Raw genomic sequence first — 22,197 nt, 5'->3', positions numbered from 1 at the left:
CCTGACAATTCAGAGCAAACAGCATGTACACAGCTCTTACAATTAACATTGTTATAAATGCATAGTAACTGCAAGAATTGTGCCCTTAAAAACTCAGGAGGATCTTCAGGAGAGGAAGTCTAGCAAAGCTGTAATGAATTTTAGGCAGGATCCGGGCAGTTCTCCCCCAGTAGAGCCCTGATCTGGGAAATGTACCAAGTCCTGTGCAATCTCAGACTGTGTATTGGCTGGTCAGTTACTGGGTAAATGCAGACTTCAACTCCCTGAAAGCTGCTCGGCGGTGTTTCCTTTCCTCTTCTTCTCGCTTCCGCTCATCCTGCTCAGCTTTTATCTCTGCTTCAAACTTACTGGCTGAAGAGAGAGCTTGAACCTTTTTGAATGGGAGAGAAAATAAGAACATCAAGCATTGCATCAGAGGGAGAGCCAGATCCTGAATTACTCCCAGATTGGCAATGCCAGACTGCCTGCTGCACCTCCCAGTGCTTGCTGGGAAGCTCTGCCAAGATAGGTCAAGTACTAATCATACTGCAAGTGCTTGGGTATTTACATCTAGTACCTGTTGGCTTGCTTGACTTAAACATCAGCAAAAGAAAAGTCATTTTCTAATAGGTCACTAACAAGTGACTAAACCAGTGCCATTGATGCTGGGTCACATATATACTTTCCGTAGGCAGGCAGCACAGCTTAAGTTGTGGGTATATAACAGGAGAAACTACTGCAAAAAACAGTTCTGAATCACAGCCAAGTGTGAGAACATCATACTATACCACAGATAATCTGCAGATCAAAGAGACATTGTTTATTTGCTGGCTATTTTTCCAGCTTTCATCTCAGTACATCTGCAGTGCAATAGCTGTGTTATGCTCTTGGGAAAAAACTTACTATATAAACAAGCAGGATTATTTTCTCTCTAAGAGAGCTTTCCAAAAGGGTGCTTTGTCAGCTTCAAATGAAGGAAAGCTCTTTCTGCCAACCCGAGAGCCCTGCAAAACAACTTTGATTCCAAAGGTTAGAGAGAGCTGGTCAAGAAAGTGATGCCTGAAATCCTATACTCCAAAATACTCCATTCACTGATGAACTCAGTGTTCTGTTTGAAGGAGGTTCTGCAAAACTTGAAACTCAGTTCCTATTGCATGAGTTTCTAGGATGCTTTTGTCTCTAAAAGCTGTCAGCCAGCTAGTCCCACAGAGCTCCCAACCACAGGGATACAGGTCAGCCAGTCAGCCCCACCAGGGTAGGATTCAGTGCAGAGATCATGAATTAAGCTATTCTGGTGTTGACTGATCGGCACAGGAAGGCTGTAGCAAAAGTCCAACAAAATTTGAAGGGAAAAAGCTACAACTGAGTTTGTCAGAGGGTAAAATATACCTCCTTTTATCTAGGGAAAAATCTGGCAGTATCTTCTATTGAACAGTGAGCAGAGTCAGTGTCTCAATGGCAGCTAAAGCCTATGTGCAGACCTATTTCACATCCTTCTGTGCCACACCATACCTTAGCTTCAAAGAAGTTCTTGGCTCCTTTGACTCCTTCGAGGGAGACATCTATCTCTGAAAGCTTTGCAAGAGTCAACAGGCCGCTGTCCTCCTCAAGTTCCCCAGCTGCAGCTTTATGAAAAATCAGCAGGAACTAGCAAAACAAAAAGAAAACATTCAAGTTCTGTCACTGAGGCTCTAACAATTTAAAAAATGCGAACAGCACAGATGTTCACCTGGAAGAGGCAAAGACACCAGGTCTATATGGACCAAGTGGCATGACAGAGCCTGTGCTCCAGCGCCCAGGCTCCAGTACACAGCCCTGCTAGACTAGGAGGAATCTCACAGGAGAAACGAATTTCCTGGGGAGCGGAGCCCTGGTAAAGTACAGCTTCTACCAAGCCTGACTTGGCCAGAGGAAGAAGGCCACCTCTCCACCTTGTACAACTACATGGTGAGCTAAGATACTTCACTCAGACACTTTATGTCCCCATATCCTAATGGTGTATTCACAAGCCCCCCCATCAGCTTCCCCCAGTGTTCTAGGAGCTTAGACCACACTGCATGACAATGAAAGCAGAACAAAGAAAGCCCTGACTCACCTGAACTCCAGGTTTCTGGACCTGGGTACCAGTTAGTGAAAAGAAAAGTCCAAGTGCATGCCTGCCCCTGTAATAGAGCAGCTTAAACAAGTGTCCACAACACAACTTGTCTTGAAAACGTCATCTTGACAGACACACTACAGCTGAATGCACATTGGCAAGGAATTGCAAATGGAAACAAAAAAAATGGATTGTACTTCAGGAAGGTACACTGTGCACCATCTTCCATCTGCTAACCAAGCTACAGGTTAAGATGTGCATACTATCTGCGTCGTTTGAGAGAGAGGTTCTGTAAACCCTCCTATTCTTGATCACCCTAGGAAGTGTCTCAGCACTTCAAACAGTACACAAAGAATAGAGACAAGGACAAATCACCATGGTGCAAAAGAAGCACAAGCAACAAAGCTGTGCCACTGCACCACTTCAGGCCAGCGCCACACAGGGCTGCCCTGAAATCCATTTTCACAGGAACATCAAATATCTCTAGTGCTGTGCTCCTCAGGACTTCTAGACTTGAGACTTCTCTTCCCAGAGATAGCCTGAGCTATCCCAGAGGAGGGCAGCAGAGCCCCAAAATCTATCCTAAGCCAGCTCTGAATGCCTCACCTGCTTCACATAGCTTGCAGAAGCCAATGAGGATGCACAAGTTTGGGAATGTCTCCCACGGGGAAGGGTGTAGAGATGACAGTAGTGCTGTCTGCCCCCTCACAGAGGGCAGCATCATCAGGCATTGCTTCTTGCAACAGCCTTGTGACCCCTGTGTGCTCAGCACAGGGTCAGCCAGAAAGCTGGGCTTAGGCAGGGAACTCTTCCCCCTTCAAACACATGTAAGACATTAAATGATGGCAAAACATCCTGCTCAAAGAAACCAAACCCTCCCCAAGACAACCTTTCCCTCTGGGCAGATCTACTGGGCTCAGGCTAGTTCCTCTGCTCTTCCACCACTAGGCATGGGGACACAGCAGGCTGGCAGCCAGGCCGGCATTAGTCATGGTCCTCCTTCATGGTTTCTGCTCCACCCTGGAGTCCCACTTCCTGGCATTGGAAAAGGGCAGCAAAGGCAGCACAATCCTGAGGTCTGATACAGCTGTTGGCAGGGGAGAGACTGGAAACACCCAGTCATGCATAGAAGTGTGCATGAATCATCCTCAAAGTAGGGAATGGGGAAGCAATCCACTGGTGGAATATGGGCTGCTGCAACTACGAAGGGCAGGCCAACCCAAAGGAGACTAGGGACTGAGACACTACTTGGGGCAGGCAGAGTAACATCAGCTTCAAGGACCCAATGAGGTGAAGCTATGGACCATGATGCTGGTTTCCGCAGGAACTCAGGAGCAAAGCCTTACTCACTGCTGCAGCTCACTTTAGTTATTTGCCCTCGAGGCCTCATTCCTTACTAACCAGAGAGCACCATCAATCTGTATCCAGTTCCCCTTCCCAGCAGCTCTCATGCCCTTGCTCGGCCCAGAACAGATCACACACAGCTAAGCCTCAGGCAAACAGTACCAGAGAAGCAAAAGTGAAAAATGTTGATAAATTCAAAAGCAGTGCTCTCAAGGAGGGCAACATGACACACATTTCCCATCCCACTAACTTTGTAAGAGATGAGATGTATATGCTCATCCTTCATGATGCAAGACCTATTCCACAGGGCCAAGTCTCAGTTATGCAGCCTCACCAGACACCACGCTGGCCTCAAAGATGTGAGAGAAGGTACCAAGATAGACCAGCAGCTGCAGCCTTGCAAAGACTTGCCAAAAGAGCAGCAGCACCCAAGGCTGTGGTTTACACCAGCCCTGCTAGCAAACACGCAACATGGGTCACCATTTAAGCTGAGGCAGGTGTTGGGGACAGTGGATTTTTGTGGGTTCTAGATAGCAGCTACAATCCGACATTACTATTATAGCAGTTAACTCTGGTTTCCTGTTGTAATCACAGAACGAGATGATCAGAGGTGTTTTTTCTCCCTCCTCACTCTAATATTTTTTAAACCCAATTTTTTTTGCCTGAGTCAGAGGGAGTCTTGTGCAGTTAATTGTTGATGTATTGACAGATACTTAAAGTCCAGTGGTGGAAGGCATCTTTCCTAACAGGGCTAACAGTTCGGCAGCAGCAACTCAGGTACACAAGCCTGTCTTCCAGTCAACAGCTTCCCTGGGATGGGAGGACACAGAAGTACTCAACACAGAAGCAAAAGGTGACCTATTTCAAGTAAAAGAGGTTCTTAGCAATGCTGTGGCCAGGCCACAAGAAGCACATCTTCAGACAGGTGTATCAGGACTCCTTAGTCTCTAGAGCAGCAGTCAGGAGCACTCTAATGCTCAAGTTACATCCTGCCAAGCTCAGACACCCATTTAAACCAGAGTTTCACCTTGTATTGGCAGGGTGCCTCAAGTCAGCTTGGTCACCCCCACGATCTTGCCTATCATCACCAATAGGAAGCAGGCCTGCAGGCTGGATCAGGCCTCTTCACCTACTAGGCAGGGAGACAGTCTCCGTGCCAGTCCTCTGCCCAAACACAGCAGCTGGACATGGTGCATCTGCAACACAGCAAGAAGCATTCTTCTCCTTTCAAACACATGAAGCTTTGGGTATGTGCCAAAGCTGCCATGTAATTTGTCCCAGAGCTCTGCCAGTGCTGCTCCCTCAGTCCAACCCATGTGCCACTCAAGTTTGTTTGCTTGACCATCATTTTGCGTCTGGTGTTACAACAGCAGCAGCTGCCACATGATGTGTGCCAAGGGCTGGCAGCATAAGCAGCCCATGACAGCTGACAGGGAGCTGTGCTCCAAACAGGTGGCTGCAGAAGAGGAGCTGCTCTACCATCTTGTGCCATGCCACTGGTGCCAGGGACACTACAGCATCTTCCAGAGCCTTGAGGGTTAAGGCAATTCTCTTTCACAGAAAAGCCCCTGCAGCAAGCCCAGACGCTGTCCCCAGAGTGAAGGGTGGCCCAAGAGACATGCAGAGATAGAGGGCTCCTCCAGCCCAAGCAGCAATGTGGCAATCAGACTGACCTGGATCCAGGGGCACAGTGCTCTTCCTGCTCCACTGGATTCTTTGATACCCCTAGTTCACCTCTAATCAGGAACATCTCTTGTCCTGCCCATCTATCAGAGCTTTGCTGGTGTGAACACAGGCTTGCACTTCACAGATTTGCATGTCCTTCCCCTTCTCCCTAAGGACTGTGCCCCATAACCCAACAGTCTTTGGCCTCTGTCTTCTACTGCCACGCTCTTGCAGCAACATAAATGCAATAAAACCCTTCGGGACACGAAAGCATTGGGAGATAGTGCAGCAACGCTGTAACCTGCCAGTCACCACTCACAGCCTGACCAGCAGATCATGGGCCCTAGCTACTCATCCTCCCTCCCAGGCACTGCCAAAGGTTTCAGGACTTAAAGAACTCTGTCCCAAGCTGCGTGTGCACCTATCTCCACAATGAATCTCCTGCTGTGGAGGATGCATGGTGAGAGCACACGGAACCCAGCTGCTCATGGCCCACCCTCACAACCCATGCAGGACATTAGCAGTGCTGGCTCCTCCTGCTGCCTAAGGGGCTGGTGGTTACTTGGCAATGTCACAGTGCAATATATGCTTCTGAGGAGACAGCAATCAAAGCCTGGAAGAAGGAGATGATGCAACAGATGGTTTTGGTATCTGAGCTCCCTCTTCCCACTAAGATTAGTTGGGTACTCTACTCCAACTTCCTCTCTTCCTCTACCCAGCAGCAGTTCCTAGTCTGCCCACATGACCTCCAGTGGTCTCAGCAGTGATAACAGATAGACCCATTCCCTGTGTGTCCCTGTTGAGCCTGCATGCAGTACCAAACTGCTGCATCACTGCATTTATCTTGTGGCATAGAGCCATCTCTTGTGAAGCTTGCCATGGTTGGTGAATGTGATACAGAGAGGGTCTCAATGTAAACTGGAAGGGAAAGCCTCCTCTGTCCTGTGAGACCAGCCCTTCTTCTGCACCTAAAATGAGCCACTGCATCAGACTCCAGCAATGAGACATAGTGACCGAAGGGACATGCCACCTTCAGCTACAGCAGGGAGCTCTGTGAGCACTCATAGGCAGCTGCAGCAGGCTCAAATGTGCTCTCAAAAGCAAGCAAGCAAGTTGGAGAGCTTCGGCATCAGATACCACTGCTGCCACATGGAGATAAGTGACAGTGACAACTTGACTTCCCATGGCATGAGGAAGCTCACCTGCTTCTCCACTGCACCGCACAGCTGGAGAAACTCAGAGGGAACAGGGCTACCTAGAGCCAGAATACAGGGCCTGGTTGCCTTATCCCTCTATCCCAGAGACAGAGCGCTTGTCTGCAGCTGCAGCCACCCTCACCTCACGGAAGCTGAGCTTGCCATCAAAGTCTTCATCCACCTCCTTAATCATGTTCTTCAGTCCCAGGTGGGTCTGTGGGGCTCCCAGTTTTTCCATCATCAGCTTCAGCTCCATCAAGTCAATGAACCCATCCCGTCCTGAGTCATACCTTTAGGGTGCAAAGGAGAGAGAGTCAGTCCTCATCATCCCTCATATCTGTTTTCCAGAAGAGGAACCATGCAAACAGATAAAGTTACTGGTTTGTTCAAAGCTCATGGCAGAGGGGAAGTGGCATGACACAGACAACAGAGATATATTAAGGTCAGAGAAGTAGCTGGAAGCTTTCAGAGCTATCTCACCACATAGAGAAGTGCTCACGGGAGTTCAGACCAAACCACCCACACAGAAAGCATATGGAAGAACTGAGCTTAACTCAGTGGGATTTCCATCTCACCCACTTGCATGTCCAGCACAAAGGTTACTTGCATACAGCTTACAACATGCACCAACACAGTGAGGCAAAGGCATACTGGAGCAAGCTGCTGCCTTTCAAAGGTCTCCTGCTCCTTCCAAGGAACAGGGAGCAGACTAACCAGAACCTCCCAGCAGAAAGCACTTATCTTCCTTTGTAAGCAAAACTCACCTGCTCTAACCATTAAAATATTTCCTCTCCAAAATGGTTTTGTACTTCACTAGCACCATGCTCCAGGGCAGCAGAACAAGGGTCCTGGGGGAGCACAGCAATACTGGTCACTGCTGCAGGTTACATTATGGGGCCAGACTCACCCATATAAGACTGGAGGGGGATTACGCTCCCAAAAGAGCACAAAGGACTCTTTGCAGGAAGAGAAAGCACCTTTGAAAGACGCAGAGTGCTTTAGGGACAGGGAGGCAGTGATCTGCTGTGCTCAGCCTGGGACCATGCACCAGTTCCTCTCCGGACATCTGCTGTGGGTGTGAGTAAAGCATCTGGGCCTGCTCAGCAACCAATGCTTCACACCCACCAGGGCCATCACTGAGTTTCAAAGTCCAAAGGCTAGAGAGATGATTGCTCTGCTATCAGGCAGACTGTCACAGTCCCCCGTCATCCTGATCCTGCCACCAGGGTCCAGTACTGAGCTGGGGTTTCACATGGGGACAGAGCAGGGTCTGCCAGGCTGGTCTTAGCCCTGGTGCACATCCTGCCACTTCCCCCTCACCACCATCTCAATCTCAACACAGTTAAATCCTTTCAACCATTCAGAAAGGAAACAGTAGGCACAGCACTGAAACTTTCTCATTGGTGGGGTCAGTCAAGTCCTCCCATTCATCATCTCATTTACTGTTAGCTCTCTTCCAGAAAAATGAGGGCTGTAGCCATCCCAGACTGAAACCTGCTCAGTTGTGGTTACCCTGGAAGAAAGCCCTTTCCAGCTGAGAAACCTCACAGCCACAAAGGAAGCTGTGGGAGAGGGAAACACAAAGCAACTGGCCCTGAGCTGCTCAACGGCATGGCCAGCGTAAGGCAGAGCTGCAATCAAGAGCTCTGCTTCTGCCCTCATGAGCATAGACATAGGGTGCTTTCCTCCAAAACTAGAGTGGCCTTCACAGCTTTCCAGAGTCTCACCACCTCCAAAACCATCTTTATACTCAGGGTCTCTGTTTCCAAAACTCCCAAGCGAGAGGAAGGTCACCACCAGGCTAACATGCAGGCCCTGCAATCAATATGCCTGCATACTCTCCACCCAGCAATCCCACCAAGATGAAGAGCTTTCTGGAAAACTAGGAGAAACCAGGTCACAGACCTAAGACATCACAGGGAGGAAAGGCATCAGTTCATTGCAGTGAGGAAGGAGTCAGTTACCAAAGGCACACCTTCACAGCATTACTCAGCCCAGCTCTGTGATGTAGAAGTGTAATAAAGTGCAATATTTAATTATCAATTTGCTTCTCCTTTAAGTTTGGGAGGCAGGGTGTGGAGCTGTTCCTCTGGAATAAGGCGGTTTGAGAGGCAGTGCCTTTGATCAGCTAAAGCAGCGAAGTATAGAGTGGTAAGGAGGCACTTGGGATTGGGTGGGGGTTTTTTTGTGCCCCAGCAAGATCGTGCTGCCCTGTGAGTGCAGAAGCAGAACTACACCAAGGCCTCCACCAAGGGCTGCCTATCTGCGGTCAGGGCACTCCCAAGCTCCTCTTGGAGATGAAGGCAGGAGACACATGCCCAGCCCACGCCTATTGTGTTCATCTTCCTCTTCTGCTACAGACACTACCCTACAGGCAAACACTATTCCTGGCAACAAGCCCAGGGGCAAACATGCCACCCAAAAAGGGTTAAGCATGGGGCACAGCTCCAGGGCTTGTCATCCCTACAGAGAGGCAGCACAAAGCCAGGATTGTAAGAGATGGAGTCTTGCCAGCAGTGGCTGTGGTGGCAGAGCAGTGCACTGTACCAGCCACACAATTGGTGTTGAGCACACCAGGCTGGGATAGGGCTGGCATCGAGATGCACTCCAAAATCAGGTTACCAGTCCCTTGCAGTCAAGACAGCCAGACAGAGGGACGCCAAAGTCCCTGGATGCTCAGTGGCAGCCTCACAGAGAACAGCAGCACCCTGCAAACTGCTGCATTTCCTCCCCACCCCCCCTCACCTCCTAAAACAGTCCAAGTATTTTAGGATCTGGGTAAAGCCACAGCTGCCACAGAGCCAGCAGCCAGACTATTTAGGGAGAGGAGTATTTATAGGACATGAGAGATGGTACAATTCAACCCTTACTGTCCTCCTGCAGGCACTCAGCACATCTTGCACCTGGTTGGTTGGCTGATGCTCCTGGCATACCTTCACCTCTACCAAAATCCCACCGTCTGCCTTTTGGGAGATGTCTTTCAGGGCCTAGGGCTCCAGCCAGCCTCAAATACTGCTCACCCCAATTTCACTGCCTGAACAGCAGCCCCGTCCTGGTGATGGACAGCAGGCAGCCCTCACAGCCAGAGCTGAATGAAGGGCAAGTTGGGTTCCTAAATACATCCCAAGGAGGAGTTGTCTCATCACCATACTCCAGGAGTGGCATAGCAAGAGTATGCAGCACTCGGGTGTATTGCCAGCCCTCCCATCACCCATTGTCCTGCTGTGACACCGGAGATTTGATTCCTTCAGGCTCAGAGCTCTCTGGGCTGCAAGCCAAACCAAGCCCCAGTGATGTGTAGGCATTATGGACAGGGAGACTCTCATGCTGATGGCCAAAAACATCTCACAACACAGACAGGCAACTCCAACAGCAGGTCACTGCCATGGCAGGTCCCCACCTGCGACAGCTGGTACGCCACAGGCACCTACAGGCACCACAGCACAATAAGGCTTCGCAGTGCCACTGCAGCAGCGCTCCTGGCAGCAGACAACACACAGACAGCAGCTGCCAAAATCTGCTGCAACAAGGATGCACCCAGATTCCCACACTGGCTCGCTTCCACCCAAGCTGCAGAGCATGCTTGGCTGCCAGAGCACTGGGGGGAAGAAAGCAGCAGTGAAAACAAGGAGGGAGGAGAGAGGCAATACTTGCTGAAAAAACTTGCTTAAGAGCAAGAAGTGTGTTATGCACAATTACTGCCCAAGTACAATCATTACTGAACAGCATAGCTGGGGGGTTAACACCACAGAAGGAAGAGGGATCAGAACAGAAGAGAATGGAGATGCTGAGGACTGCATCACCTATACTGACTTTGCAGTCACCTCCCAGCTGCCTGAAAATCCCCACTTGGGGAGGGGCAGGGAGAAAGGGGGAAAGGGAAGGACTGTTGAAGAAATCTCAATCCCTGAAGGATCAAAGAGTAGTTTCCAAACATTCAAGCTTCTTGAGAAAGGCTGGAAAGAAAACCTGCCTTCCCTGTATGTGTTCACTGTATATGAGCTTGACCTGAGCTTGCTCCACATGCTACAGGGACCTGTACTTAGATCTGCAGTTCCTGCATGCTCTAATGAGCTAATACAGTCTTTGAAATAAAGCAGACTAATAGTGCTGAAACAGAATTTTGAAATATTTAGTAGATTATTACTAAGTAGTACTTTATTCCCTCTGAGTATTGCATTTTACATTATGTGGAGAGGTGTTGATCTCTTCTCCCCTAGTGATAGGGCCCATGGTTCAAAGCCATGCCAGCAGAGGTTTAGGCTGGGCATTAGGAAGCATTTCTTTATCAAGAGGGTGGTCATACACTGGAACAGTCTTTCTGAAGATGTGGTTCATGTGCCAAGACTGTCAGTGTACTGGGAAGCATTTGCACAATGTCCTTAACATGCTTTAAGTCAGCTCAAGTAGATGTTGTAGGTCCCCTCCAACTGAAATACTCTGTTTTGTTGCCTAGAGGTTTGGAAACAGTTCCGCCATACCGAGGTGGGGACAGGAACAGGCTCCTCAGCTGTTTATCGCTGTCCTCCACAGCCCAGGCAGCAGGAACTCACCTGCCCTTAGAGGGACATGAAGGTGAAATTTAAGTGTCTTCCAGCAAGAACTCTTCTGACCTTCTGGGCAAGACCGAGAGGCATCACAGCCTGCAGAGCTCAGGCTGGGTGGCTGAGTTCCTATGGGGATGACTTCCATGGCTGCTGGAATTCCAGAGTCTCTGGTCTGTGACCAGTTGTCATCAGGAACATGGCAGTCCTGGAGGAAGCAAGTCTGCTGCAACATACCAGACATGCCTCTTGGTTTAGGGGCATCCAGTGAAGGGGTCCCAGGTGGCTTCAGAAGGACATGGTGACATCACAGCCTTTTTTTATTGGCCAGGCAGAAGGCACTCATGAAACACATCAGCAACACATGAAATTCCCTAAATAAAAAAGCAACAGCAAAGCCGGAATTTCTCTACTTCCTCGCACCCTCAGATGTTTTCCTCCCCACTACATCTCTCAGAAAAGTCATTCCCAGTAGGCACAGCTTCACAGCCTGGCTTTCATACCTTGGTCTACCATTTCCCTGGACAAGATGGCACTAAGGGTAGCTGAGAGACTCCAGAGCTCCTGACTTTGTTCACAAGACTTAGGGAAGGGAGGTTATCATGGTCCTCAGACAGTCAGAACAGGCAACTAAGTAGGTCACATTATAATTAGCCTGAACTGCAGACTTTCTGGTCCTTCTGACAAAAAAAAAAAAAGTGCCAAGAGCTGCCTGCACCCAGTAGCCTCTGTGTACTCTCACACAGGCCCACCACTCTCAGCAGATACCTGCACCCCATCTCCAGGGAAACAGGATCAGGGGATATTACCAAGAGGAGGGTTGAACAAGAGGGGTAAAAGTCAGCCCAACTATGGCAGCAAGAGCAAGGAGCATCATTTCAGCTTTGGAAGGATGTTCCTGGTGCAGCCAGCAGCATCCGCATTAAGCACTGGATTTTGGGAAGTTCCATGTTCAGATCAGCTCTTTGCTTTCACCCTTGCACAGAAGAATCACAGTCACACCACGGAACACTCTGACAGATGCCAGAGCAGCAACTGCTATTACCAGCAACTCCCTTTTCCTGGTGGGAATACTTTGACCCAGCCCCCACTACACCCAAATCCCACCAGCTCGAGTTTGGTCTGAATTACAGATTTATAAATCCACCAAGCTGATAAGATAGGAACTCTGAGTGGCAACCTGGCATCCTGTGGGAATGAAGATATATATCCCAGTCTGTCAAAGGCTTATTTTTTCCCACTAGTAAGAAAGACCCTGGGTTGTGGTAGCCAAGGCCAATAAGCCATACAGAGAATAAAAGCCTTAATCACATTAACTCAAGCTCTGACTGGCAGGAATTAAGGGGAACATTTCCTCTCCTCTTGGAGCACGTGGTATTGGCCAATACTTGAAACGGGTCACTAGCAGCAGATGGAGGAAAGACCAGATCCTCTGCCACTGCAAACGTCAGGTGCCTGTAACAGAGTAAAAAACAGGACGGGGTTTTCCATCCGCCTATCTGGGGAGCACACAGCCCCGCTCCTTCCCCTTTTGGCATGGCTGGCCAGCACTCAGCTGCAATAGTCCTCACAGGGCACTCAATGTTTTCCAGCTACATTGACCTGCTGATTAGTATTCAACTGCAAAGCTGAGGTTTTCCCACTTACAAGGCCAGCATTAAATGAGTTCATTGTTGAAAAATTCAGCTACAATTCATCTCTTCCACTTTTTATTCCCCAAACCACTGCCATTCCTTTACTTATCCCTATTGAGGCAGTGCCACTGCCAGCTTGAGGCTCTCACCTGAAGCTTTTGGGCGCTGCAGCTGCCAGCATCGTTTGTCCTCCTGCCTTTGCAGTGCCATGTCTCAGTCCTCTGCAGAGTGGGATCCCCTCTAACCATCAAAGGGGGCACAGAACCAAGCAGAACACCAGTCTAAACCAGACCACCTCCCTTCTCACATCCAGCTGCTAATACAATGCTGCCCATACAACAAAGAGCTCCAATAAGCTCACAAAAGACCATTGCCCGATCCCCTGCAGCAATAGCCCTGGCTAGGGCCAGCAACACCCCACAACATCAGGAGCTGGGAGCATTGAACCAGGCTCTTGGTCTCCTCATAATGACCTCAACCTCCAAAGTATCCAAGACAGCTTTAAGATAGGATGACAAAGACCTAACAAGTTTTGAAGTCTGATGCAATCATCCCTATAAGCTGAAGCAGGTCTTTGCACGTTGCTGTGACAGCCCACATAGTGTCTTTATGGCCATGTCCTCTTATGCCTGGCAGCAGCTCACCTCCAGGATGGCAGCCCTGACTGTGGCTGGCTAGCACCTGCAGCTGCCTGCCTGACCCCTCTCTCCTTGGGGATGCCAGCTTCCAGGAGCACAGGGTTTTGTGGTGCTGCAGCTGAGCATAAGTAACCAAAGTTACCCAAGCACAGCCCAAGTGCAGGAGCCAGGAAAGGTCTTTTTAGGGAAAAGCACTGGCTGGATCACAGCTCCGAAAGGACCAAGCCTTTGGGCTCTACAGAAGCAGTTCTTCATATTGCCATCAGCACCTTGACTTTAATAGAAGCCTTCTGCCAAAAAGGGATCTCCATCCCAAACCCAGGAAGCAAGAGGAAGGCTGTTTGGGTGCATGGGAGGGAGAATCAAGCCTGGCAAACGGAACCGTGGGTGGAACCACAGCACTGCTGGGCAGAGCCAGCAAAGCCTCTGGGGACAGTCGGGGTCGCAGTCGCTAAGGACATTCAGAGTTGCTAGAAGGCCCTGGAACACAGACCCAACAGGCGGCCCAGGATGTGGGACAACAGTCCCCGTGCTCTCTTAGCCCCTGTCCCACCTGCAGCATCCCGCAAAGCCACAGCTCCTGCGTGCCACCACCACGAGCCACCACTCCGAAACCAGGCAGAGCAGAAACAAACCCAGGCCAGCAGCTACGCACGGCCCCGAGCTCGAGCCCCGAGGACGAGCCTACCCCGAAACACAAGGACAAATGTGGTGATCAGATGGCGCTGGCAAGCCGCCGCAGCTTCTTCCAGCCCGACCACAAAACCAGAGAGCACTGCGGACAGCCCGCCAAAGGCAGGCAGCCGCTCGCCAGATGTCCCCCGGGAAAAAGCACTGGGAAGTTCTGCAGGGAAAACAGAGGCCGAACACGGCGGGTCCTGGCAGGCGGGATCCATCCCCCCCCCTCGCTCCCTGCCCTACTCACAAGCGGAACATGCGCTCCATGTCCTTGATCTGCCGCCGGCTGAACTCCTTGAATTCGGTGTATGGGTTGAAGACAGCGGCCCGGCGGGGCTGCGCCGCCCCCTCGTTGATATCCTGCCGTCGGCACAGCTTGGCGCTCAGCTCCGCACCCGCCCGGGCCGTCAGGGAGCCTCGCTCCACCTCGGCCGTCACCTCAGACGCCACCTCACCCTTGTCCGCCACCTCGCCCGCCACTCCGCTCTCCTCCAACTGTAGCCGCCGCTGCAGCTTCTGGGCTAACTCCTCCGAAGCCATGGCCCGCCGCCCTCCAGCCTCTGTCCTCCCACCCTTCTGTAGTCAGGAGCGCCTGCCTCAGTCCGCAACTTTATTCCCTCACTTGTAGGGAGCGGGGCGGGACGGGGCGGAACGGGGCGGGACGAGGCCGTGACGGGGGCAGGCGCTTAAGGAGGCGCGGAGGGGATTTGGGGGCGGGAGCGGGTTTGTTAGGTCGCACTGTGGGGTGAGGGTGTTGTTCCCGGGATACGCTCACATGTACACTTATGGACGGATGACACCTCACAAGTAACCCACTCATTTTCCCGCACAAGAGTCGGCCCCACGCCGTTACACCAACACAGGTACTCACCTCCCCAGGCACCTACCCCTACTGAGATACAACCCCATGGTCAATAACCCACAGGCAAGGTGCCCGTAGCCTTCGAGGTCCAACTGCTCTCCACAGCGCTGGTCCCGGAGTGAACAGACCATGGGCTTTCCACCGCCGCTGTCCGCACCCACCGTCCGGCTCCGTGGGGTAAGACGAGCCCGAGCCCCAGACCCAGCCCGGGGACAGCCCGCAGCCCGCCCCACAGCTACAGGGTAGGAGGAGGCCCAGCCTGCCCTGGGTTAGGACAGAGGGACCCCTTAAGGGCCGCCTTGCGTCTTCCTTCTCTTATCTCCTTGGGCTAAAATTAACTCAGGACAAAGCTCGCTCAGCTCGGGGCTCCCCCTCCTTCACCAGAGAGCATCTAAAAGGGGCAGCCCCTTCCCGCCACCTTGCTCCTTTTTCCCGGGCAAGTGCCCAGTGCCACCCGTGGGGTTTCCCGGGATCAACGGGGGCCAGTGGTGTCCCTCTCAGCACTGTCCGGCCCCGGCCCGACTGACAAGATGCTGATGTCATCTCCCGAGATGGGATTAGGGCTGGCGTGGGGTGGCTTAGGGTGGTTGCTGATGAGATTTACCACCGGGAAGGAGGGGGAGAAGAAAGCCCCGGCTCAACCACACTGCCTGTTTATGGCTTCTGTGTTCCCGAGCCTGTGCGTCACGGGCAAGTTGTCCCAGCAGCTATCAGATGGCTGTTTCACACCTCCAGGTGGGTGATAAGCAGCTCTCTGAAGCAGTGACATACAGTTGACTCTCCTAGCCATGTTTCTTCACACGAAACCCTCTCACAAAATGACTGCTGAGACCGCTTGCAGCAACTCTGCCTGGTGCCAAGGGTCCAGATGGTTGCAAGGTCACTACAACATGTGGCATGGAAAGGCTGCTGCAGGTGTTTCACACAAAGGCCACCTGAAAACACAGCTGCTGAGTGAAGGGATGGCAGCTGCTGAGTGAAGTGCTGTACCCACACCGTTTTGCCCTCTGACAGTGCCACCTCTGTGGTGGAGAATGGCCACCTTCACCTGAGGGGCATGGGGAGGAGAGCTGAGAGCTTGCTGCTGGGACACAGGCCATCCTGAGCCCAGAGGTACTTGTCCTGGCTGCAATGTGTCCAGAGACACGAGCAGAATCGGAGTGACATCTGCAACAAAACAGCCAGGATGCCATCTGCTGGAAATAACCTTGAGAGGATGCGGTGAATAACATGAGGAAAGCAAGTCATCTGCACGCTGGAACCAGTACAGCAGGAGATGGGGCAAGAACCAGGAGTATGACTGTAGGGACCTGTTTCAGAGATGATGACAAGGATATAAGACAACTGGGTATACCCATTGAAGTACACTGCTGGGGAAAACGACAGGGTACAAATCTAAGTAAAGGTGTAAGAAAATGTATAGAATGTATAAGATATAGCACATCTATATCATATGTTGCTGAGGGGAAGCTGTGAAGGAGAGTCTGCAAGTGTTGATGTAGGTAGGGTGGAGGGTGGCAGGTGCATATCGGTGTTGCCCATTGCCTCTTTCTGTGTGTTTGTAGAGCGGTGTTGTTTTTTTTTTTTTTTTGACAAGAGGGCTGATGCAGGGTTGCAGGTTTGCTGTTTGTGGGGGATACTTGTATTTTGGGGTATGTGCAGGTGGTTATCATGGTGGCATGTGTTTCTGTTGTGTTGCCTGGTGCCTCACTCTGTGCATGCTAGAACTGTACCCTGGACTGGAGTATTGTGTGGGTGCCACAAGAGGCAGTCTGAATCAGTCCATGGCAAATGGTGGGACTGTGTTTCTGTTACTGAGGCAGTCAATTACAGACGTACTGGATATCCCTCCAAATGAAAGAAAACCGGCCTGCACTCTGGTGCTATAGGAACAGAGAAGAAATACGTTAGTGATATCAGTTAGTGATATATGTGGTGTACGACTTGCCTGCCTTTGACTCCAGCTGATATTGAAGATCTAGCATGTCTGGCACAGCAGCACTCATCACTGGTGTAATTTCATTCAGGCCACAGTAGCCTACTGTAAATGTCTGTTCTCTATTATACTTCTGCACTGTCCATATGGGCCTGTTGAAGGGTGAGTGGGTTTAGAGACCCTTTAGGTCTCTAAATGACAGTTTATGGATGGGAATCAGGGAATCTTGGTTAGTGCGATATTGCTGCTGGTACACTGTTGTGGTACCAGCTGGCACCTGCTGTTCTTTAATTCTCATCAATCCCACCACAGAAACGTCCTCTGAGAGATCAGGCAACATGGACAGTCATTTATTTCCCTCCATGTCCAGAGCAGCTGTATCAAAGGCCCACTGTTACTCTTTTGCGTCCTTGAAATACTTTCTACTGACGCAGCCTATGCCAAGGAAGCATGGAGCCTCTGGGATAATCATAATGGGATGTTTGTGCCAGCTGCTTTACTTCCCTATCCTTTGATTCCAAACTACTGGCCCCCAGATTGCAGCACAGGAGCAGGCAGGTGATAATGTGCTTGCCTGGTCAGTGGCTGAAGTCCTTTTGCATATCTCACAGCTCACTTGGGCACAGGGATCAGATGATTACCTGTGGCTCTTCCTCTCTTCTCAGAGTGGCTCTGATTCATTGTCATCTCTTGTGAAACAGACTGATTTTCCTGTGCATTTATTTTTCTGCACAGCGGTGATTGATAGTGGCACAGGCTTGTTCTCTGGAGCAGCTGCAGCACCTGCTGCTGGGGTTCCAGTAGCTGCAGTGCTGGCTAGTCTGTCTCTAGGCCCAGAGACCTTCTCTTCCCTTGAGGGCACTAAACAGTGGTGAGAAGGACTTTGACAGGTGTAGGCAAGATCCCCGCACATTGCAGTGATTTGTGTCTCTCAGGATCTGTCAGGCTGACAACATACCTTTTCGAAATATTTTACTAGTTTACCAGGATTCTGCACTTGTTCAGGGGTGACATTCCAGAACAATGGAAGTTCTCTCCCCCACACACTGCCACTCATAAACATCCAGCTTTGCAGCTGAACTCAAAGTGGTGTTCTTGGAAAAAAGTCATATGACTCTGAACAGGACCTGACACACATTCAGGAGACATAGCAACAAGAGCAGGCTGGTTTGGATGTTCCAAGTATATTCAACACTCTCAAAAACTGAGAAAGCCTCCTCTGCTTTGTTGCCCATAAAATGGGTGAGATAGACAACAAATGACCATGCAGCACCAGGATGCCATCTTAACCCTGTTCCCAGTCCTATAATCACATCAAAAGTGGACAATATCCAGTACTGCAACATGATAGTCCTGATGCATCTACCTGACATGAGAAACATCACTGCACTGCTGCTCACACAACCACCCCCCTTATCCTGGTGAGGTGGGAAGGAAAAATTGGGAGCAAAATGCAAAACTCTACGCTTTGAAGTAAGGAGAGTTTAATAGAACAACAGAAAAGGAATAACAATTTCTAGTAAAAAAAAAAAAAAAGGAAAAAAAAGGCCAATGTAAACCTGTAGTACTGTAAAATACAACATATTCCGCTAAGCCACAGGATGCTTTATAGATCGCGCCAAAACCCGGCGCCAGGGAATTGCTGTGGCGGTACTATGTCGGTGGTATGGAATCGCCCATTGGCTAGTCCAGCTGCCTGTGCTACGCAGGGCTCCTCCCACCTCGTGATGAGATTAACCCCGTGAAAGCAGAGCCCAGTGGATCCAGCATCCTGTGGAACTGTCAACAGACTGTTGGGGGAGGCGATGTGTGTGTGTGTGAGGTGTGCAGTGTGTGTCTGAGGGCACATGTGCAGGGGTGACTGTAGGGTGGTTTTTACAGGGCAGATTGTGCATGGAAGATTTTGTTGGTCAGCTGTCAGGTGTCCATTGTGTTTGTGGGTGCTGGCTATGGGGTGTCTCTGAGGTGTGCCTGTGGCACTTTTCTGTGGGTGTTGGTGGAGCTGTAGTGTAGGAGGGAAGCGTGGTGCAAGTTCCATGAGTGGGCTAATGGTGTCTGATTATAATGCTAATGGGGACAGCAGTATTATGGCATTTATGTGCAGGTGTTGCAGTGGGTGGTGTTTTTGGGATAGGTGTGGCTAAGGGGTGTCCAGGGTCCCATCGCATGGTCAGGTGTTTGCTATAGAGTGGTAATGAGACCTGAGACTCAAACTTGGGGTTACAGAGCTGCACCAGGCACCGTGACCCTCGTGGACAAACAGAGGTGAATCTCACACCAAGGGATTGTTGAACCAAATTGAACTCTTTATTGGCAGGCAGCAAAAGAATGTGTAAAGAATGTGTTCTTCAAGTTGTCAGGAAATTAGGTAAGACGAAGAAGAGGAAAGAAGGAAAAGAGAACAATGGTGACAAAAAAGAGGGAGAGAGAGCAACACCTCAGCTTCCAGCACTAAGCTGCACAGTATAATGTCCAGGGTTGTTAGCTGGTGAGCTGCTAAAATTCACTTTAAAAAATTGAATAAAAAAATTCAAGCTACATTTCAATATCTGAAGGGTACCTACAGCGAGGCTGGGGAAAGATTGTTTAGAAGGGCTTGTAGTGCTAGGCTGAGGGGCAGTGGATTCAAACTGCAACAGAGTAAATTTAGGTTGGTTACAAGGAAGAAGTTCCTTATAGTGGGAGTAGAAAAATGTAAGAAAAGGCTACGAAGACATGTTTCTGAAGATCTCTACCGGGAGAAATTCAGGATCAGGCTGAGTATGGCTCTGGGCAAAACAATATAGTTAGAGGTGTCCCTGCTGAAAGCAGTGAAGTTAGAAAAGCTGACAACTTCCATTCAATTCAATGCAATCTATACATCAGAAAAATGGTATGGCCAATTCTGCCGTGTTTATAATATCCGGTCCCACAGGGTCATCCCCCTTGAGAGAAGATTACTGCGAATGCACAGTATCACAGTTGGAAAACTTCTGCAAATTGATCTAGAGACCACAAGGTGAGTGTCAGGAGTAGGCATAGAGCTTGTGCTACCCTGGTTGAGCCATCACCTTCGTCAAGAAAGCATGCCCAATTTATGATGAATAAGAATGGAGAATCACCTCATGAGGGCCAGAGGATTGCCTATACAATCTTCTCTCTTTAGACAGAGTATTGGTGTAGGGGCGTGAGGAGGGACAGGCGTGAGGTGTTGCTTGGTGGCGTTGGCGCTGTCGGTGGGGTGTAGGTGAGACGTGGTGGCGTGTGGGTGCTGCGCGCGGGGTGGCGTTGAGTGCGGGTGTGGTGGTTTTGTGGAGTGTGTTGTTTGGGTGTGTGATTGTGCGTTGCAGGAGTGTCGTGAAGAGGCCGTTTGCGGTGTTGCGTTGTTCGTGGTTGGTGTGGGTTGCCGTGTCGGGTGAGCGGTGCTGGTTGTGCGTGGCCATGGGGTGTTTGTGGGGGTTGCGCGTGTGGTGCGAGAGGGTTGTTTTGGCGCGCGCGTGGGTTGTGAGCGGAGGTGCAGGATGGTGTTTGCGGTGCGTGTGTGTGGGGCAAGTTGTGATGGCGCGTGTGGGGGAGGGAGGGCGTGAGTGGGGAGCGTGGTGTTGTGTTGCGTGTGGGTTTGGGTGGCTGGAGAGGGCTGTTGTGGGGAGGAGGGGTGCCTACGGCCATACCACCCTGAGAACGCCCGATCTCGTCTGATCTCGGAAGCTAAGCAGGGTCGGGCCCGGTTAGTACTTGGATGGGAGACCGCCTGGGAATACCGGGTGCTGTAGGCCTTTTGCTTGGGCCCAGTGCAGGCGGGTTGGGCGGGGCAGGCTTCCACGTTTTGCATGGGGTTGAGCGTGGGGAATGGCGGAGGGGCAGGCGCGCGGTGTTGCTTGGTGGCGTTGGCGCTGTCGGTGGGGTGTAGGTGAGGCGTGGTGGCGTGTGGGTGCTGCGCGCGGGGTGCCGTTGAGTGCGGGTGCGGTGGTTTTGTGGAGTGTGTTGTTAGGGTGTGTGATCGTGCGTTGCAGGAGTGTCGTGAAGGGGCCGTTTGCGGTGTTGCGTTGTTCGTGGTTGGTGTGGGTTGGCGTGTCGGGTGAGGGGTGCTGGTTGTGCGTGGCCGTGGGGTGTTTGTGGGGGTTGCGCGTGTGGTGCGAGAGGGTTGTTTTGGCGCGCGCGTGGGTTGTGAGCGGAGGTGCAGGATGGTGTTTGCGGTGCGTGTGTGTGGGGCAAGTTGTGATGGCGCGTGTGGGGGAGGGAGGGCGTGAGTGGGGAGCGTGGTGTTGTGTTGCGTGTGGGTTTGGGTGGCTGGAGAGGGCTGTTGTGGGGAGGAGGGGTGCCTACGGCCATACCACCCTGAGAACGCCCGATCTCGTCTGATCTCGGAAGCTAAGCAGGGTCGGGCCCGGTTAGTACTTGGATGGGAGACCGCCTGGGAATACCGGGTGCTGTAGGCCTTTTGCTTGGGCCCAGTGCAGGCGGGTTGGGCGGGGCAGGCTTCCACGTTTTGCATGGGGTTGAGCGTGGGGAATGGCGGAGGGGCAGGCGCGCGGTGTTGCTTGGTGGCGTTGGCGCTGTCGGTGGGGTGTAGGTGAGGCGTGGTGGCGTGTGGGTGCTGCGCGCGGGGTGCCGTTGAGTGCGGGTGCGGTGGTTTTGTGGAGTGTGTTGTTAGGGTGTGTGATCGTGCGATTGCAGGAGTGTCGTGAAGGGGCCGTTTGCGGTGTTGCGTTGTTCGTGGTTGGTGTGGGTTGGCGTGTCGGGTGAGGGGTGCTGGTTGTGCGTGGCCGTGGGGTGTTTGTGGGGGTTGCGCGTGTGGTGCGAGAGGGTTGTTTTGGCGCGCGCGTGGGTTGTGAGCGGAGGTGCAGGATGGTGTTTGCGGTGCGTGTGTGTGGGGCAAGTTGTGATGGCGCGTGTGGGGGAGGGAGGGCGTGAGTGGGGAGCGTGGTGTTGTGTTGCGTGTGGGTTTGGGTGGCTGGAGAGGGCTGTTGTGGGGAGGAGGGGTGCCTACGGCCATACCACCCTGAGAACGCCCGATCTCGTCTGATCTCGGAAGCTAAGCAGGGTCGGGCCCGGTTAGTACTTGGATGGGAGACCGCCTGGGAATACCGGGTGCTGTAGGCCTTTTGCTTGGGCCCAGTGCAGGCGGGTTGGGCGGGGCAGGCTTCCACGTTTTGCATGGGGTTGAGCGTGGGGAATGGCGGAGGGGCAGGCGCGCGGTGTTGCTTGGTGGCGTTGGCGCTGTCGGTGGGGTGTAGGTGAGGCGTGGTGGCGTGTGGGTGCTGCGCGCGGGGTGCCGTTGAGTGCGGGTGCGGTGGTTTTGTGGAGTGTGTTGTTAGGGTGTGTGATCGTGCGTTGCAGGAGTGTCGTGAAGGGGCCGTTTGCGGTGTTGCGTTGTTCGTGGTTGGTGTGGGTTGGCGTGTCGGGTGAGGGGTGCTGGTTGTGCGTGGCCGTGGGGTGTTTGTGGGGGTTGCGCGTGTGGTGCGAGAGGGTTGTTTTGGCGCGCGCGTGGGTTGTGAGCGGAGGTGCAGGATGGTGTTTGCGGTGCGTGTGTGTGGGGCAAGTTGTGATGGCGCGTGTGGGGGAGGGAGGGCGTGAGTGGGGAGCGTGGTGTTGTGTTGCGTGTGGGTTTGGGTGGCTGGAGAGGGCTGTTGTGGGGAGGAGGGGT

The 22,197-nt window shown here is 51.8% G+C and overlaps 1 protein-coding gene and 3 non-coding genes across 5 annotated transcripts; 3 read left to right on the top strand and 1 right to left on the bottom strand.

Moving 5' to 3' along the window:
• Nucleotides 1-235: 235 nt before the first annotated feature.
• Nucleotides 236-14,313, bottom strand: EFHD1 (EF-hand domain family member D1). 2 transcript variants are annotated; one of them, XM_054386145.1, is made up of 5 exons: nucleotides 14,254-14,313; nucleotides 14,021-14,121; nucleotides 6,422-6,569; nucleotides 1,492-1,626; nucleotides 236-370 (listed from the first exon to the last, which is right to left on the bottom strand). In XM_054386145.1, exons 1-5 carry the CDS (start codon nucleotides 14,311-14,313, stop codon nucleotides 236-238), a joined length of 579 nt encoding a protein of 192 aa, XP_054242120.1. The 2 variants fall into 2 exon arrangements, with proteins under 2 accessions (XP_054242120.1, XP_054242119.1); XM_054386144.1 differs by having other exon boundaries at nucleotides 14,021-14,313.
• Nucleotides 14,314-20,207: 5,894 nt separating this feature from the next.
• Nucleotides 20,208-20,326, top strand: LOC128970989 (5S ribosomal RNA). The gene has a single exon (XR_008489223.1). It is a non-coding gene; the product is annotated as a 5S ribosomal RNA (ribosomal RNA).
• A 544-nt stretch (nucleotides 20,327-20,870) lies between these two features.
• On the top strand, nucleotides 20,871-20,989 carry LOC128970988 (5S ribosomal RNA). The gene has a single exon (XR_008489222.1). It is a non-coding gene; the product is annotated as a 5S ribosomal RNA (ribosomal RNA).
• A 545-nt stretch (nucleotides 20,990-21,534) lies between these two features.
• On the top strand, nucleotides 21,535-21,653 carry LOC128970987 (5S ribosomal RNA). The gene has a single exon (XR_008489221.1). It is a non-coding gene; the product is annotated as a 5S ribosomal RNA (ribosomal RNA).
• The last annotated feature ends 544 nt before the right edge of the window (nucleotides 21,654-22,197 follow it).

Source organism: Indicator indicator, chromosome 13, assembly GCF_027791375.1.
Source record: "Indicator indicator isolate 239-I01 chromosome 13, UM_Iind_1.1, whole genome shotgun sequence".
NCBI classification, from domain to species: domain Eukaryota; kingdom Metazoa; phylum Chordata; class Aves; order Piciformes; family Indicatoridae; genus Indicator; species Indicator indicator.
This window is presented reverse-complemented; position numbering and strand designations above follow the sequence as displayed.